A 15,857-nucleotide genomic window follows, 5' to 3' on the forward strand; every position below is an offset into this window, starting at 1 on the left:
CACACACACACACACACACACACAAACACACGCACACACGCACACTTTTTTTAAAGTTTACTGTGTAGCCCTGACTGACCTGAACTCCCTATGTAGATCAGGCTGGCCATGAACGTACAGAAAACCATCTGCCTCTACTACCCAAGTGCTCTGATTAAAGGCATGTGCCACATGCCCAGGTGGAACTTCACTTAGCTAACATTTATCTGTAAGAGTATCTTTTCTACCCTCTTAAATATGTATTACATTCTATTTAAAGTATTTTACAGTCAAATCATTTGAGTTTTTCCATATAACTGTAGTTTTCAATTTTTATCTTCTGTTATTTTACAAAATCTCAAATATACCAAACATTTAATGAAGCTTCTATAAGAGCAATAGGTTGGGGAACCAGACTGTAGTTCCCAGACATGCATATGACTTAATGTTTCTTTATGAAATAATCTTTTCATTCTCCCAAATTATATTCAGACTTATACGCTATGTTGCTCCTGTGAAAATCTGTTTCTAATTATAGAAATCATCACGTGCTTCTGCCCTTTCTTTCAAAATTTCATTCTAAATCATAATTTGGTTTCTGGTTGCTAAATTTTCACATAATTTGAGTTACTAGCTAGCTTTAAAAACTTTTTCCTGATCCACAACCCAGAGAACCTAGACAAGAAAGAGGACTTTTAAAGGGGCATACATAGATCTATATAGGAAGGAGAAAAAGACAAGATCTCCTGAGTAAATTGGAAGTGTAGGAGTCACAGGAGAGTATAGAATGAAAGAGGGGAGGAAGGGAAGGGAGTAGAGAAAAAATGTATAGCTCAATAAAAACAATAAAAAGAATGTAAAAGTAACATGTTCCTGATTATGTAGTTTAAGAAAAATAAAATTTTGTTTGTGAGTCTTACCATCCATAATCAGGAACCAACAATTACTTTTAAGGATTTCAGTGCAGAAGAAACAAAAACCTGAGAAAGAATTTGAGGTTAATAAGAAGTTTTCATAATAGAGATTAATATAATAACTCAACAAATATTCCATCAGAAATGCAAGTTAGATCATTAAATTGTTCAAAGATCTAAATAGCTCAAGATACTAGAAAACCTAACGAGCAGTGCCAAAATTGATGTTAGCCATCAATAAGGCAGCAGGCACAGGTTCTGAGTTTATTTGCAGCAAGTCTTTTGGCTCATGTAGCAGAAAACATTTGAATGCAATGCAGAGAATGATTTTTCTGGTTTGTTCTTACACTTTGTGTTCTGTGGAATCCCTCAGAGACTATTCTTGTGCCATAGCAACACCTGCTGGGAGAGGAAAGTTGGAACAGCCATATCAGATGCCTGCCAAACCAGCTTTCCCAATGAATGGCACTGCATGCCCTCCATCTCCAATACCAAATCTTCAGAATTGCTACTTCCAGGATACTGCTGCTCCCCATATGCTCCAAACACCTAACAATGCTATTATAATAAGATTTCCTAACTCTTCAAAAGTAAGCATTGTGTATGTGTGTGTGTGTATTATTGCCCTTTAACCTTCTCCTTAGAATATTTCAGAAGTAGATCCCGGGCTATTTTAACCTTCCGTGTATTTGCTTTCTTTCTGCTCTGTCCTGAGATCTGTAAAACACTATCAACATTGTATGGTTAGCATCTCCTAATTTATTAAGGTGAAATGCTGAAAAGCATGTGCCAGTGCAAAAACAAAAGGCAAGTTTTATTTACAGAGTAGGGCAAGGGATATATTTATCCTAATTCCTATCACAGATAGGAACAGTGGGCACGCCATCTGGTATGAAGACATATTATAAATAAGTGCTTGTTCATATGTGGACAGGACTGTAACTGATGCAAGTCTGGGAAGAGAGGACCACATGAGCACTCTTGTGTACACCAGACTAGCCTTTTATTGGCTGCTAGATGAGGAAAGTCATAGAATGGGCAAATCACTCAAAACTAACAAGTGCTTTCTTCCACATTTCAATGTACTATTTCTGCTTCATTGTATCATTGTTGTGACCAAATGAGAGTAGTAATATTGCTACTAATATAATAATATATAATATAAATCCAGTGTTTTCAATATTTTTTAATCATTAGATAATAATTATTCAGTAGTATTTTTTCTTCTTTGGTTGTCTAGTAACTTTGATTTAGGACTATATGTCAACCAGAACTTTACTAAACACCTCTGAAGGACCTTAAAAAGTCACAGGGGATGACGGTTACTGAAAAGATAGAAGACTTTGGTTAGAATAGTTGGTTAGAATATTTCAGCTACATCTGATAGGATGTACACATTTTCTTGGTGATAAATAAAACAAATTTGAAATAATAGAAGTCAGAGTCACAGAAGATGAACAAAGGATACAGGAATTGGAAAAATTGAATAGAGAAGAACATTTAAATGGAGGTGAAACATTGCGTGGTATGGTAGGTTTGAATTCATTCGTGAATGGCAGTGCAAGTTACAACTGAGCAAACTTGTTAGTTAGATATGCAGACCAGCCCTGTCCTAACCAAATAGGGAGTTTTCATAGATGTACTGATTAAGATATTCATACTAATGCACAGTACGTAAGATGGATTAAAATCAGTAAGATTTAGACATTCCAGCTCAGAAAATGGGGTATTATTAATATACACATTCAGGTGATAACATTTTTCTAAAATTTGTATATATATATATATATATATATATATATATATATATATATATATAGTCATTCCATAATATGGTAGCAATGAAAAGATTGAGTGTAAAATAGCATGAATGTGGAAAAGCACCCTGTGATAGAATATCTATCTTCTAAAATGTGTAGGGTCTGAACTTTGAGCCACATCAAAGCAAGATTAAATTCATCAATTCCTGTTGCTTGACCTAGGATGTTGTTCCCTTCATAGTCTAAGTCAGATAGAAGACTCATATCAAATACGACATAAATTTTAAATATGGGTGGTAGCTCAGAGCACACACTGGTCTTAGAGATGACCAAAATTCTGTCCCCCAACCCACTCTGCCTCTCAGTACAGCTTTGTAACCCCTGCTACAGTGGATACATAGCCCTCTTCTGATTCACTCAGGCACCCACACCAATATAGCATGAGCATGTATTTAGAGGTAAATAAAATATAAATACTGAAAAATGATATTGTCACTGTTTATAAAACTTTCTATTGTTTTTGAAGAGGAAACATACATGCATACAGTCACATGATTTCATTAATTTATCTCATTATTGCCTTTGTGTGTTTGATACTAGAGCCATAGCTTAGTGCTTTGTGCATGTTGGGCAAGGGCTCTCCATGAATTAAATCACTAGCTCTCATTTTGATTATTTACATCTGAAAATTACTTTACATTGGTCTTTCTTTTTTCTTTACATCAGGACATTTCGTGAATTCTTACCACTAGAGGTCCCTTCATGGGACCCATTACTCCTTTGAAATCTTATTTTCTTGTTTTTTTTTTTATTTTAGTATCAATTATGCTCTCTAGAATATACACGTCTAATATAAACTAGATTTCCTAAAACTTCAAGTGTAAATTAATTAATGGTGTATTTATTTCAGGAGTCTTTATAATATGGGTCTGGTTAGCCAACTGTAGAAAGATCTACGTGCTGCATTTTAAAAATAAAGTATTCCTTTCATCTTCACATTCCTTTTAAAGTTCAGCACCTGCCAGGAAGTGCACAAGCATATCTGATTTCTTTTCACGTTATTATTATTTCTGGGACTTGAAATGGACCTACGTGTTTGGAAAAATGAAATTTTCCAAGTAAAGATTGAAGAGTTGATGCCTTCTGTTTCCTCCCTAATACAACATGGAAAGTATTTCCCCTTTTGATTCACTCACTGTGTTTCATTTACAGTCTGTGATATAAGAGAAAAGTTGTCAGAAAGCCATTTTGTTTGAGTTGTGGTTTTATTGTTTTATTTTTGTTGTTGTTGTTGTTGATGATGTTTTTAATGTTTGGAAGAAGAAACAGGTCTTGATCAAGACCTTCCCAGTTCCTCCCACGATAGCCTTTCAGTATGAACCACATCAGAAAATATGCCTATATTTTTATTTTCAGAGACTTTTTTTAATAAAAATTACCTTCTAAATAAATATGATTTACAAGGTGCAGGTGCGTAAGACTGCTGTCTTTTACTTGATATACTTTTATTTAGAAACAATAAATATTATAATTCATATAAACCATCTTAAACATCCATAATGCAATTAATTATGTGCCTTTAAATTGCCTCTCCTTTGTCTATTTTAAAATTAGTTTGGAGCTTTGTTTTTTCTATACACATTTTAAATGAAAGAAAACAGAAAAATAATATGCAGGATCATTTTTTTTAACTCTCTTAACTTTGAGACACCTCTAAATGGGAAGACCTACATTTTAAATCTACCCAAACATTATTTCTTTTTCACAGTTTCTACTTATCTGAGTTAGTAATTACATATTTTTATCATTTTTCTATATTTTGCTGTTAGAAATGCTTGACTCATGTCAGTTTATTTCTATTATCTGATTTAGTCCCAGATATGCAATTTTCTGCCATCCCACTTTCCACTGATTCCCCTTTCTTCCTTTCTCAGTTATTCCATGTGCTGTTAGGATGGGCAGTACAATTTGCCAATAAAAACATCAAGACAGTGGCTGCAAAGGGTTTTCTTGTCCCCCAAACATGGGGGAAATGCTCAGTAGAATTTCAAGATTGGGAACGGGCAAAAGGCACCTGTTTCTCATAGCCATGCAGAATGAATTTCCAGGCCACAGAAAAGGGCAAAATCTCACTAGAAGTTGAAAGTAGTAATGTCTAAGGCAGGGGGGATGCTCAGTGAGGAGAGTGCTGGTTTGTAAGTATGGGCAACAGAGTTTGGGTCGCTAATACCTGTATAATCCACAGTGTGTGTATGATCACAGCTCTGGATTCAAGTGCCTCCATCTTTATACAAAGGGTAGGGAAAGATTGAGAAAGACACCTGCTATCAGCCTCAGGCTTGCACACAAAACACACACACACACACACATTCATACACACACACACACACACACACACACACACATGTGAGCTTGCACATGTACTCATACAGTAATGTGAACCCATGTACATGGAAACACAAATGAATAGACATTGCCTACACATATACATAGAGAAAAAATTTAATAGCATTTGAACTGAGTTTTAACATGTAGGGTGTGCAGAAGTTCTAGAAGACCCCAAGAATGCCCCTACTTCTAAACAGGGGGAAATAAATGAGAAATAACTGATTGTTCAATATCACTATGGTCATCGAAACCTATAGAACATGGGTGTTATTCTGTTGTTCAGAACACCATCTCTGGAGTGATTCATTTACACCGTGAAAAATACACTTTCTTTTTTTATTCATTTTGCATACCAACCACAGTTCCCACTCCCGCCCCTCCTCGCCCTTCCCCATTATCCCATTACACACCTATCATCCACTTCTCAGAAAGGGTAAGGCCTCCCATGGGGAGTTTCCAAAAAGTGACATATCAAGTTGAGGCTTGATCCTCACCCCTGCATCAAAGCTGAGCAAGGTACCCCATCACAATAAACTGGCACAAAAAACAAAGCCAGTTCATGCACGAGGGATAGATCCTGGTCCTACTGTAAAAGGTCCCACAAAAGACCAAACCATGCAACTGTCACCAGCCTGCAGAGGGCCCAGTTTTGTGCCATGCAGGCTACCCATCCTTCAGTCCAGAGTTCCCAGGTCCCAGGAGCTCAGATCAGCTGTCTCTGTGGGTTACTTCCTCATGACTTTGACCCACCTTGCTCATATAATCCCTCCTCCTTCTTCAATTGAACTCCTGGAGCTCCACCTGTGTTGGGGAAGCTGACCAATCCCTTGTCTGAGGGCCGTGACCCCTCCGGGGCACAAATGCTTTGTTTGTTTTGGTTTCTTGGTTCCCTGCTCTTTGCTGGAACTCTGGCTCTGTAAGCTTCTCCCATTTTCTCCTTTTATTAAAGCTGAGTATTTTATAAAAGGCTAGTTTGATTATTTCCAATTGCCGACCAACCACGCCCGCTACACACCTGGTTTTGGCTGTGAATCTCTGCATCTGCTTCTATCAGTTACAGGATGGAGGATCTATGATGACAATTAGGGTAGTCACCCATGTGATTAGAGGAGAAGGCCGGTTCAGGCACCCTCTCCACTATTGCTAGGAGACTTAGTTGGGGTCATCCTCATTGATTTCTGGGAGTTTCCCTAGCACCAGATTTCTCCCTAAACCAATAATGGCTCCTTCTATCACGGATGAGTTGAGGGAGGGACTGAGAGGGAGAGCAATGAAAACCACACATATCTTTGAATGAATTCTGAATATAGATTGCTTTAATATTTCACATTTTTATGGAACCTTTGATATGCTAAAGTTTCACAAATATTGGGGAAGAGTAAAATTTGAAGCAAAATGTATCAAGACAAAATTGACAATAATAACATATTTAAGGAAAACCACTGTTCTTGTCATGTGAAGCCCCTGCAAGAATTTGCTTTCCTCCTTGACTCTCTCTATTTCTATCTCTGCTTCCTCCCTGTGTCACTGCCTAGCTATCTCATTGTCACAATTTATTTGTTACATATAAATTTTTTCACTGAATTTATATTATGTATAAGATTGTCTCCTGGATGCTGACACTACAACAATGAAGTATGTGTGTATTCGTTCTGGAAGCTCTCATTTCTATTTTGACGTGTAGAATATGCTGTTATAAAATACACACGGATAATAAACCAGGTACCGTTGTGAAGCACATGATGAGCTGCCATCCCCTGTAGTAACTGGTGAGGTGGGAGAAGAAACCGTTTGCATAAAATAAGAGTTTGTACCACATAACAGCATGCTCCACTTAACAATAGCACTGCAGTTATCCACACTGCCTGCTAACATGCTGTTCCTTGTCAATACTGATATTTTATCTATGTTTATCGAAAACGACATCATCATTTAAAAGCCTTTATCATACTGTACCACGACAGTTCCATGATTGAACAAACCTATCACGCTGTTTTCAGAATTTCTTAAAACAGTGCTCTGATGAGCAATCTCATGGAGGTTTTCGGACTTCATAGTAACCTGAACAAAAGTGTGTTTGTGGTGAAAAAAACTAATGAGAGGACAGCAGGAGAATTGGGAGAGTAAAACCTTCATAACAGAGACACTGTATAGGATACTGTCACAAGAAAGCAAAATGATGACTTTCCTGACTGTCAGTAGTTCTACAATAAAAAAATAAATAAATAGGCAGGGATGAAAGATATTTTAATGTATATGCTGTATATATTATACACATGCATATGTAAGCATGCTCATTAGGATTAGATAGTACGTGGAAGTGCAAGCAAGAGGATATGAGAAACCTAGAAAAACTATCATTTTAATTAGCAGATGGCATGTATTGATAATTAACTATTAATTTAAGAAATGATTGGTATTTGTGTTTGAAGATTTAAAACACTTGGAATATAAAAATAGATTCCTTTGTAGAATTGAAGAAGTTGGAAGAGATTAGAATATCTACTGTCATCGCATAAAGACGAGAAAAGTCAAGAGTAACAAACAGGATCTCCCATGGAAGAGCTGATAGCAATAATTCAGAGTTTGGTGTCTATTTTTAGGATATAGAACTTTTAGTCTAAGCAAAAAAGGGGAAGCTTATAGTTGTTGAGGGAAATCACAAGATATTTTTGGCCAAGAGAGATGGTTACAAAAGTTTAAAGTCCTTAAGCCAGTACAGTCTGCTCTCCTGTAAGCCCAGCACTCGGAAGCCTGATGCATAAGGATCATGAGTGCCAGCGCAGTTGAGATAGGATAGGAAGCAAGCTTCAGAGCAACAGTGTGGCGCAAAATACTGCGAACCCTTCCCCAAACCAAAGCCACCGAAACATTTTACAGAATAAAAAAGATTGCAAAATGTTTTTTAATCTTTGTTGCTGAGTAAAACTTGAAGTAATTCATAAAAGACCTATCTTTAAGCTGACAAGATAAAAAATTGAATTGGTTTTACTAACTTTAATTAGGCAAATTAAAACATTAACGATTTTAAGTCAATGAATAACAAATGCACAAAGGTATTTCTTATACTATTCAACATAGTATAAAGTTTTAGGAAAATTTTAGGTAGTCAAGCCTTTAGGTATAATGGCCTAATGTTTTAAGATATTTAAATATCCACCATATTAAATCAAGATACAAATGTTTACCTTTGACTCTGTTCTCCTTCACTTTCTGTTTCTATCATAGGACGAGTGCCCTCAGGACTGATGCAAAATAGTCAAATAATTAGTTTCAAACTTTAGAAATTAATGCACAGATTGATTACACTTAGCCCACATCTGTGGCTTGGGGAGCTTTATGGAGTAAATATTTAAAGCAACAGCAATCCATTACAGCCTTTTAAATTATGTCTTTTTATGTAATTCAAAGAGAGTAATTCAAGTTCAGATACACACTTGTATTGAATTAGCTTATATTTATTTTGATATGTATTCAAAAATATTCTAATTGAGTAACTTTTAGTTCGGAAATAATATAGCATAGGAAAGAATTTTATGAAATATACATCATAAAGTCACTTGTATTTCTTCTGGCCTCCTGCCGAAGAGCAGTAATTGAAAGGAATTTTGTCCATCATCCTGTGAGGCTAGTGAGTGTGGGTGTTGGGCAAGGAGCCCACCGCTCACTTACAGATACTAAACTCTCTAGCCCCCCTAAAGTGTCACATCAGATTGTCAGTGTTTTCATTTCTGGTCAGTCATTGATTTGTCACCCTGAAACTCAGTGCTTCTCCTTGGGTAAGTTTTGACATTAAATATTTGCTCCTTAGGATTATTAAGAGAGTTGAACACAATTGTAAAACCTCTAATTGTGCTTGGCATATAGTAAAGACATCATATGTGGGAAATGTCCAGATCATTTTGGTTATTCTATTTCATTTACTCTCAGAAAAGGCAATCAAATATTACAGTTCCTTCTGTTTTGTTGAGATACATGGCTTACAATTGCATGATTTTTTTGTGGTTTGCTTATAAAAGAAAATTTTGGTCATAAATTATTAATGTTACTCCAAAATAAATTATTTGAGTAAGTCATTTAAGAATTACGTTTTTATAAATATTTTCATTTTCAGATGAATTTTGTTGAGATCAACTCCTGTAATGTATGTATTTGCTTCAAGAAGATGATGATTACTTATCATATTATCTGACTTGAGAGATTCTGTAATGTGTATCATATAACTTTTTTATAACTTTTAGTAAATGGAGAAATTAAAATAAGAATGTATGTGTGAGACATTTGAATGCCAAAATAATTTTGGTATCTCATTAATATCTCTAAATTAATGTTTTTAAATGTAGTAAAAATCTACATATCAGCATTAGTTGAAAAATAACTTGAAATTGTTTGTTTTGCTACCCTGAAACAGAAATAAAGTAAGGCTCGTAATCTCTCATGGGAAAATAAATCTTACAGTGAACCTAAAATCTGCAACACCTTCAAAAGAATTGCAGCATTAATCAGAATCATGTTTCCATCCACCCCTATCTCTAACATTGAGTATAGCTCATGTTTGTGGACACTTTGCTACATAAACCCATTTAATTTCAGTCAAATACAATTGCATTATTAATGCAAATAAGCTCATGTGATATGGAATACTCTTTCTGATATTGTTTGTAAGAAAAATCATTATATTTCCCACAATACTCATGTTTTCCATTAAAACCTAACATGAGTATTATCAAGCATGAAGGAATTTTTCCAAAACTCCAGCCTAGTCAACTATGATCCAGCGAAACCATTCCAATGTCACACTAAGTATACTCAGTACAATAAAAATATTAAATTCACTTTAGGAATTTTGAAAGATGCTTTGACTGTCTTTCATAAGAATAATTTTATAGAAATAGTAGTAATATCTTGCCAAGAATCCATGTTGCTTCAAAATATAATTTGGAATCTTACAAAATTTAAATTTCTAAAAGACAAATGTGGGAGAATATAATGATTATCTGAATGTGACATTAGTCAGCTGCTCTATTAAATTCTCACCAGAGAGAAAATAGACCATAAATCTTAGCCCCTTTTCTTAAACTTCTAATTTATATCTTGGGTTCGTCTTTTTTCTACTAGTTCTCCATGCTGTGTTGTCACGTGCTCATATGAGTAAAATGAAATAATTTAAAAACTGAATTAAATATTTCTACCTCATTGCTATTATTTTGATTGGCAATTTTCTATATGACTGATAATGACTTAACTGTTAGAAGAGAGTTGTGTTTATATGTGCTAGCCACTCTTGCATCAACTTGCTTGTTCTGTTTAAAGCAAAGACTGATGGTCCAGTTAATGGCTAATAAGACAAAACATTGAGCAGAGTTTTCTTTTATTGACCATTTGCCTTCAATGTAATATTTTTCTTATTGTGAGAATATATATAGTCTTTATTTTAGAATGTACAGTGAAAGTTGTATGATTATTTTAAGTGACAGCATCTTCCCCTTATTTCTGTGGTTCCTATATTTTATGCCACCTGCATTGTCAAATTCCTTCAGCCAACACAAATTGTTTCCTTATGATGTTCTGTGACTGAATATGTCTTACAAGTTTATACTAACCTTGAAAAATTTTCTTTTTCCCATTTCAAGTTCCACCCAATCTGACTGTTCCACAGGAAAAATCACCTTTGGTCACCAGAGAAGGAGACACAATAGAACTTCAATGTCAAGTAACTGGGAAACCTAAACCAATCATCCTTTGGTCTAGAGCCGATAAAGAAGTCGCAATGCCTGATGGAACAATGCAAATGGAGAGTTACGATGGGACATTGAGGATTGTGAATGTGTCGAGGGAAATGTCAGGGATGTACAAGTGTCAAACCAGCCAGTACAACGGATTCAACGTGAAGCCAAGAGAAGCCTTGGTCCAGCTCATCGTACAGTGTGAGTAAATTCCCTTCCCGTTGGTTTCTCTGGGGGAGCAAAGGAGGAGATGACAGCACCTTGGTTTGAATAAAGAGGTGATTCTTGGCATTGGATTAGTATAAAATGAAAAAAATCAATTACTGTCCAACTTATATGACAATTGCCATTTATCTGCATATTATTTAGCTTTTAGAAAACAGGTCTCTTATAGACACATTATGATCATAATGATGTTTAAGACTAGGGAATCAACAACTGTAATGGCTAACAGCCATCTGGGAACAAACAAAGCAAGATGGAGATGAAAGGAACTGTTAATCAGGTTACTAAGCTCTTTAATTTCATATTTCTTCTTTTGCAATAATTGCATCCATTTATTTAAAGAATCCCTTTGCCTAAATGTGAATGTCTGATCTTTGAAATGGTACTTTTGCATGTATGAAGTTGTTACAGTAGGTTGCACAATTATCTAGGAATAGAGTTAGTGAGGATCTTAGGTGCTGAATTCTGTTAAATTACCTAACAGATAAGTGTTTAATTATGAGTTAAATAAGATAATTCTTGAACTGCTTCTATTGAAACTCTGGCTGTGTTTCTTACAAGAACTATAGACACTATGGGGTTAATATTTGCTCTTAAAATAATTAAATCAATAAATTTAAGAATTAATAAAAACTGAGCAATATCACTGGCACTGCGTACTTTGAGAAAATGCCTAAAATCAGCACAAGATTGTACAATTTGATCTTATAATAGCAGATAATGAGAACGATTGTGCTGTTGTTTCTATGGTGACAGGACTGTTATTCAAAAAGATACCAATAGACATGAGGAGAATTCAGCTCTGTTGGTGTAAGCAGAAGGGTATAAGGTGCAATGATAGAGCCGAGTACTGGCTGTGAGGACGTCACTCAGAGCCCTGTGTTCATGCCCTGTCAACTCTGAAAGCCAAACACCAGCAGCCTTTCCAGGTCCAGCCAGGGATGCACTGTGTTTCAGGAGCCTCTTTACAAAGATTTTGACTCTTTCTGAAGAATCTAATTATGTGTTTGAGAATTTGCCAAGTATAAGCAACTGGCAACTTTCTGAATACTCCCAAGAGAATCAGTTCATGTTCAAGCAACATCATCCCTGTCTGTGGACATATACTCCATGTCTACAAAAGGCTTGCTCTGACAAAACTAAAATAGCAAACATTTTAATTTTTTCATTATAAAAGTATAGTTTTGCCTAATTTTGATAACTGTGATACATGTAATATTATTGATATAAAATATAAAATACTATTCTACTATACAAACATACATATGCATATGTATATACATGTTCTGTTCATTGCATCCTTTACAGCAAATTCCATTATTATATATAACAAATGAAATTTTATTTATTTATATGTATGTGTGGGTGGTATATAGACATGTGTGCATATGTTCACACAACTAGCCAGACACATGTGTTAGCATGCATGTGTAAACCTGAGGTTGGCTTTGGGTATCTTCTTCAGTTACTCTCCAGCTCAATTTTTAGATAGACTCTCATTGAACATGAAGGTCACCAATTATATAGAATGGCTGCCTAGGGGTCATCCTGTCTCTGACAACCTGGCGCTGGGGTCACAGAAGAACACCAGACATTTATATGGGTGCTGAGTGTCCAATCTCAAATCCTCAGACTTGTGCCGCAGCACACACTTCCCTCACAGAGCCACCTCCTTAGCCCACAAACTCTTTACACATGTGAATTCCAAGCATGCTGTATTTATGCTATGGCTAATTACTGAAGCTGCTAAATATATGTGAATGCCAGTTGACAAGTATATAAATATATGTTTAAATTTGAAAACAAATATAAATATAGATACATACTCGCTTTCTACTTCTGGTGAAATTTAGGTGTCAGGAGTATCTGAGGACTTGAAGAGTATTGTTTGGCTGCATGGATCATGCTGGCATTGAACTCAGGGAGATCTACTGTCTCTCGAGTTCTAAGACATGGAACATCACTCCTAGAAATTTAATTAATGTTTTCAGTACTTTCTAACTTGTTATACCAAGTAATGACTTAAATATGATGTTTTCATTCAGACATTTTTTTAGTCATCTTTGTTCCTCTCCCGATCCCTCTCTTGCTGGTTTCTTTCCTCCCCCCAATACCTTCTTTCTGCATTTGTGCCGATGTACTTGGTTATATTCTTTTTAAGTTTTTTGTTCTTCCTCCACTGCTCCCTTAAGATTTCTTCTCCTCTTGCCATCTTCTTCTAATTCATGACCTACAAACACACATCAAGTCTAGGATACACATATGAGAGAAAATTTACATTATTTGGTTGTTTCTGTTTTCTTTTGTTTGGAGTCTGGATTATTTTGCTTAACACAATGATTTTTGTAAAATATTTCCTCTAGTTAGATGTCTTAATTTTATTTTTTCAATAAAATGTCATTATATATCTATATATAGATATATGTAGATATATCTATATTTATAGATATCACTTTTTTTACTCATTCATGAATGATAGTCTAGGCTAATTCTGTTTCTTAAATAATAAATAGTCTTTCAATAAAGTGTAAGTGTAAAGTTTTTTCTTTCTTTTCTTTTTATGTGTTACATTGAAATTGAGACCTTTGGGTATACTTTCAAGAAGCAGCATAAGTGGGTCATTTGGTAGTTTTATTTTCAGATTGAGAAGTTTGCATACTAATTTCCATGATAGCTGCATTAGATTATGTTTCCTCAATCTTCTTTAGCATTTGTTATAATTTCTTTGTTTGCTTTGTTCTTTATTTTTATTTTTATTTTTTATTTTTTTGATTTTTTAAACGTTGTGGGTTTTTTGGTTGTTGTTGTTTTTTTTTTTTTTTTTTTTTTTTTTTTCCCGAGTCTTATACTGTATACTGGCTATCCTGGGACTCACTATGTAAACCAAGTTGGCCTAAAACTCACAGTGATCCTTCTACCTCTGACTCTTGAATGCTGGTATTAAATGTGTACACCACTACGTCCAGCATCATTTTTATTTTTATTGATAACCATTCTGACCAAGTAAAATGGGATCATAGAATAGTTTTAAATTAAATTTTTTTCTGAAAGCTAGTAATGTTGACCAGTTTATAAATGCTTACTGGCCATTTTATTTTGTCTTCTGAGAGCTTCAATTGAAAAAACCCATGTATTGATGGGAAGATTTGAATTTTGAGTGTTTGGTTCTTTCATTTTTTTATGTGCTGTAGTTATCATCCCTATGCGAACATTGGCTTCCTTCCACTCTGTAGAGTGTCTCTATTCATTGCTAATTGTTTACTATGGAGAAACTTGTACATTTCACATAACATTTGTCAGTTATAGGGATTATTTCCTTTGCTATTGTAGTCCTTTATTTAAAAAAAACTCTTGCTAAGCTGATATCTTGAAAGTATTCTCCTATATTTTCCCATAGTAGTTTTAGTGTTTCAGATTGTAAATTAAGATCCTTGATGCAGGTGAACAGCCTTTTGTACAGTGCAAGAGACATAAACCTTGTTTAATTTTTCTTGTTGATATGCTGTGTTCTCACCATCACACCACCTCTGATTACAGAAAGTGTCCTTTTTCCATCGTAACTTTTTGACATTTTCATCAAAATTTAACAAGTGGTAGTTGAGTGGATTTATTTTGAAGCTCGTTTCTATTTTGTTTGCTTACGTTTTCTTTTGTTTTGCTGTCTTTGTCACTAAGATTGTGTAGTGTACTTTGAGATCAAGTATTGAAATTCATCCATCATTGCTTTTTTTGCTTAGGTTCCACTCCTTTGGTTATTTATGGGATATTTGCGATATGGGATTATGTGAGTTTTAGGATTATGTTTTCTAATTTTGTGAAGAAGGTCACTGCCACTTGGATTAGAATTGTTTGGAAACTGAGGATAACTTTCAGTAAATAGCTGTCCCTACAATATTAAATCCGCCAATCGTCAACACTGAAGATCCTTGAATAGGCTAGCGCTCTCCTCTCTTTCCTTTTCCCCATTTTCGTGTTTTCATAGAGGGGCCTTTCATTTCCTTAGCTGGAGATGTGTGAGCTGGTGACATAATCACGATTTTTATCATTCTTTGTGGTGATTATATATTAGTTAGGTTTAGTATGTTCTCTTTTTTATTTTTTTTTTCTTTTTACCCACTCTATGTCACTATGTGTGTTTCCCCGGTTAGTTGTCTTTTATTCCATGAATATTCCCTGCTTCCATTTAGGATAAAATCCTACTGTAGTAGCAAGTATCATGGGTGTTAACTTGCACTAGAAAACATCTGTGTATTTTCTTTGTCTCCCCGGTAATATTCAGAGAGTACACAAAAAGAGTTCAAATTTGAAAATTTGTTTATATTCTTTAGAGTTAAGGGCATTAATAATTAAGTGGTAAAATGAAGATGGAATTGGAAAAAGAGAAAACTGGAAGTAATTCATGAACAGAAGGGGATGTATGTACTGGAGAGGCATAAGAATAGTACTTGAAACTATTATAGTATAAGAAAAGGAATGAGAATAAAAGTCTAAAATGATGAGTTATGAGCTGAAACAAAACTACACAAAATGAAACAATTGAAGTACAATAATATAAATGAAAATAAAAATAAGGAAAAATAAAATGTAAGATATTATAACCTCAGTCACTTCCTTCTTGAGGTGACTGAGTTGCCTCTTTCTTGTCTGCACCTGCCAAGGAAGACTTTTAAATTCAATAATGGAAAGAAGTTTTACCAAGCCTTCCAGACCCCTCTTTTAGAGACCTTGTCTCAGGTCTCGGATCCTATTTTCAATACCCTGCTAACTAGTTAAGACTTCTTGTGATGAAGGCTCTGAAGGGGTGTGAAGGGACCCCTATGTGTGTTTACTGTGTAGTTAGACTGTCTCTTCCCCGACCCTCATGT

At 35.0% G+C, this 15,857-nt stretch overlaps 1 protein-coding gene across 1 annotated transcript in view; it reads left to right on the forward strand.

The window, feature by feature from the left end:
* Nucleotides 1–15,857, forward strand: part of Mdga2 (MAM domain containing glycosylphosphatidylinositol anchor 2) — a 702,900-nt gene that overhangs the window by 537,494 nt on the left and 149,549 nt on the right. Inside the window, exon 8 of the mRNA XM_038337153.1 lies at nucleotides 10,675–10,968. Coding sequence (XP_038193081.1) covers nucleotides 10,675–10,968 — 294 coding nt within the window. The remainder of the gene's footprint in view (nucleotides 1–10,674; nucleotides 10,969–15,857) is intronic.

Source organism: Arvicola amphibius, chromosome 7 (genome assembly GCF_903992535.2).
Source record: "Arvicola amphibius chromosome 7, mArvAmp1.2, whole genome shotgun sequence".
Classification (NCBI taxonomy): domain Eukaryota; kingdom Metazoa; phylum Chordata; class Mammalia; order Rodentia; family Cricetidae; genus Arvicola; species Arvicola amphibius.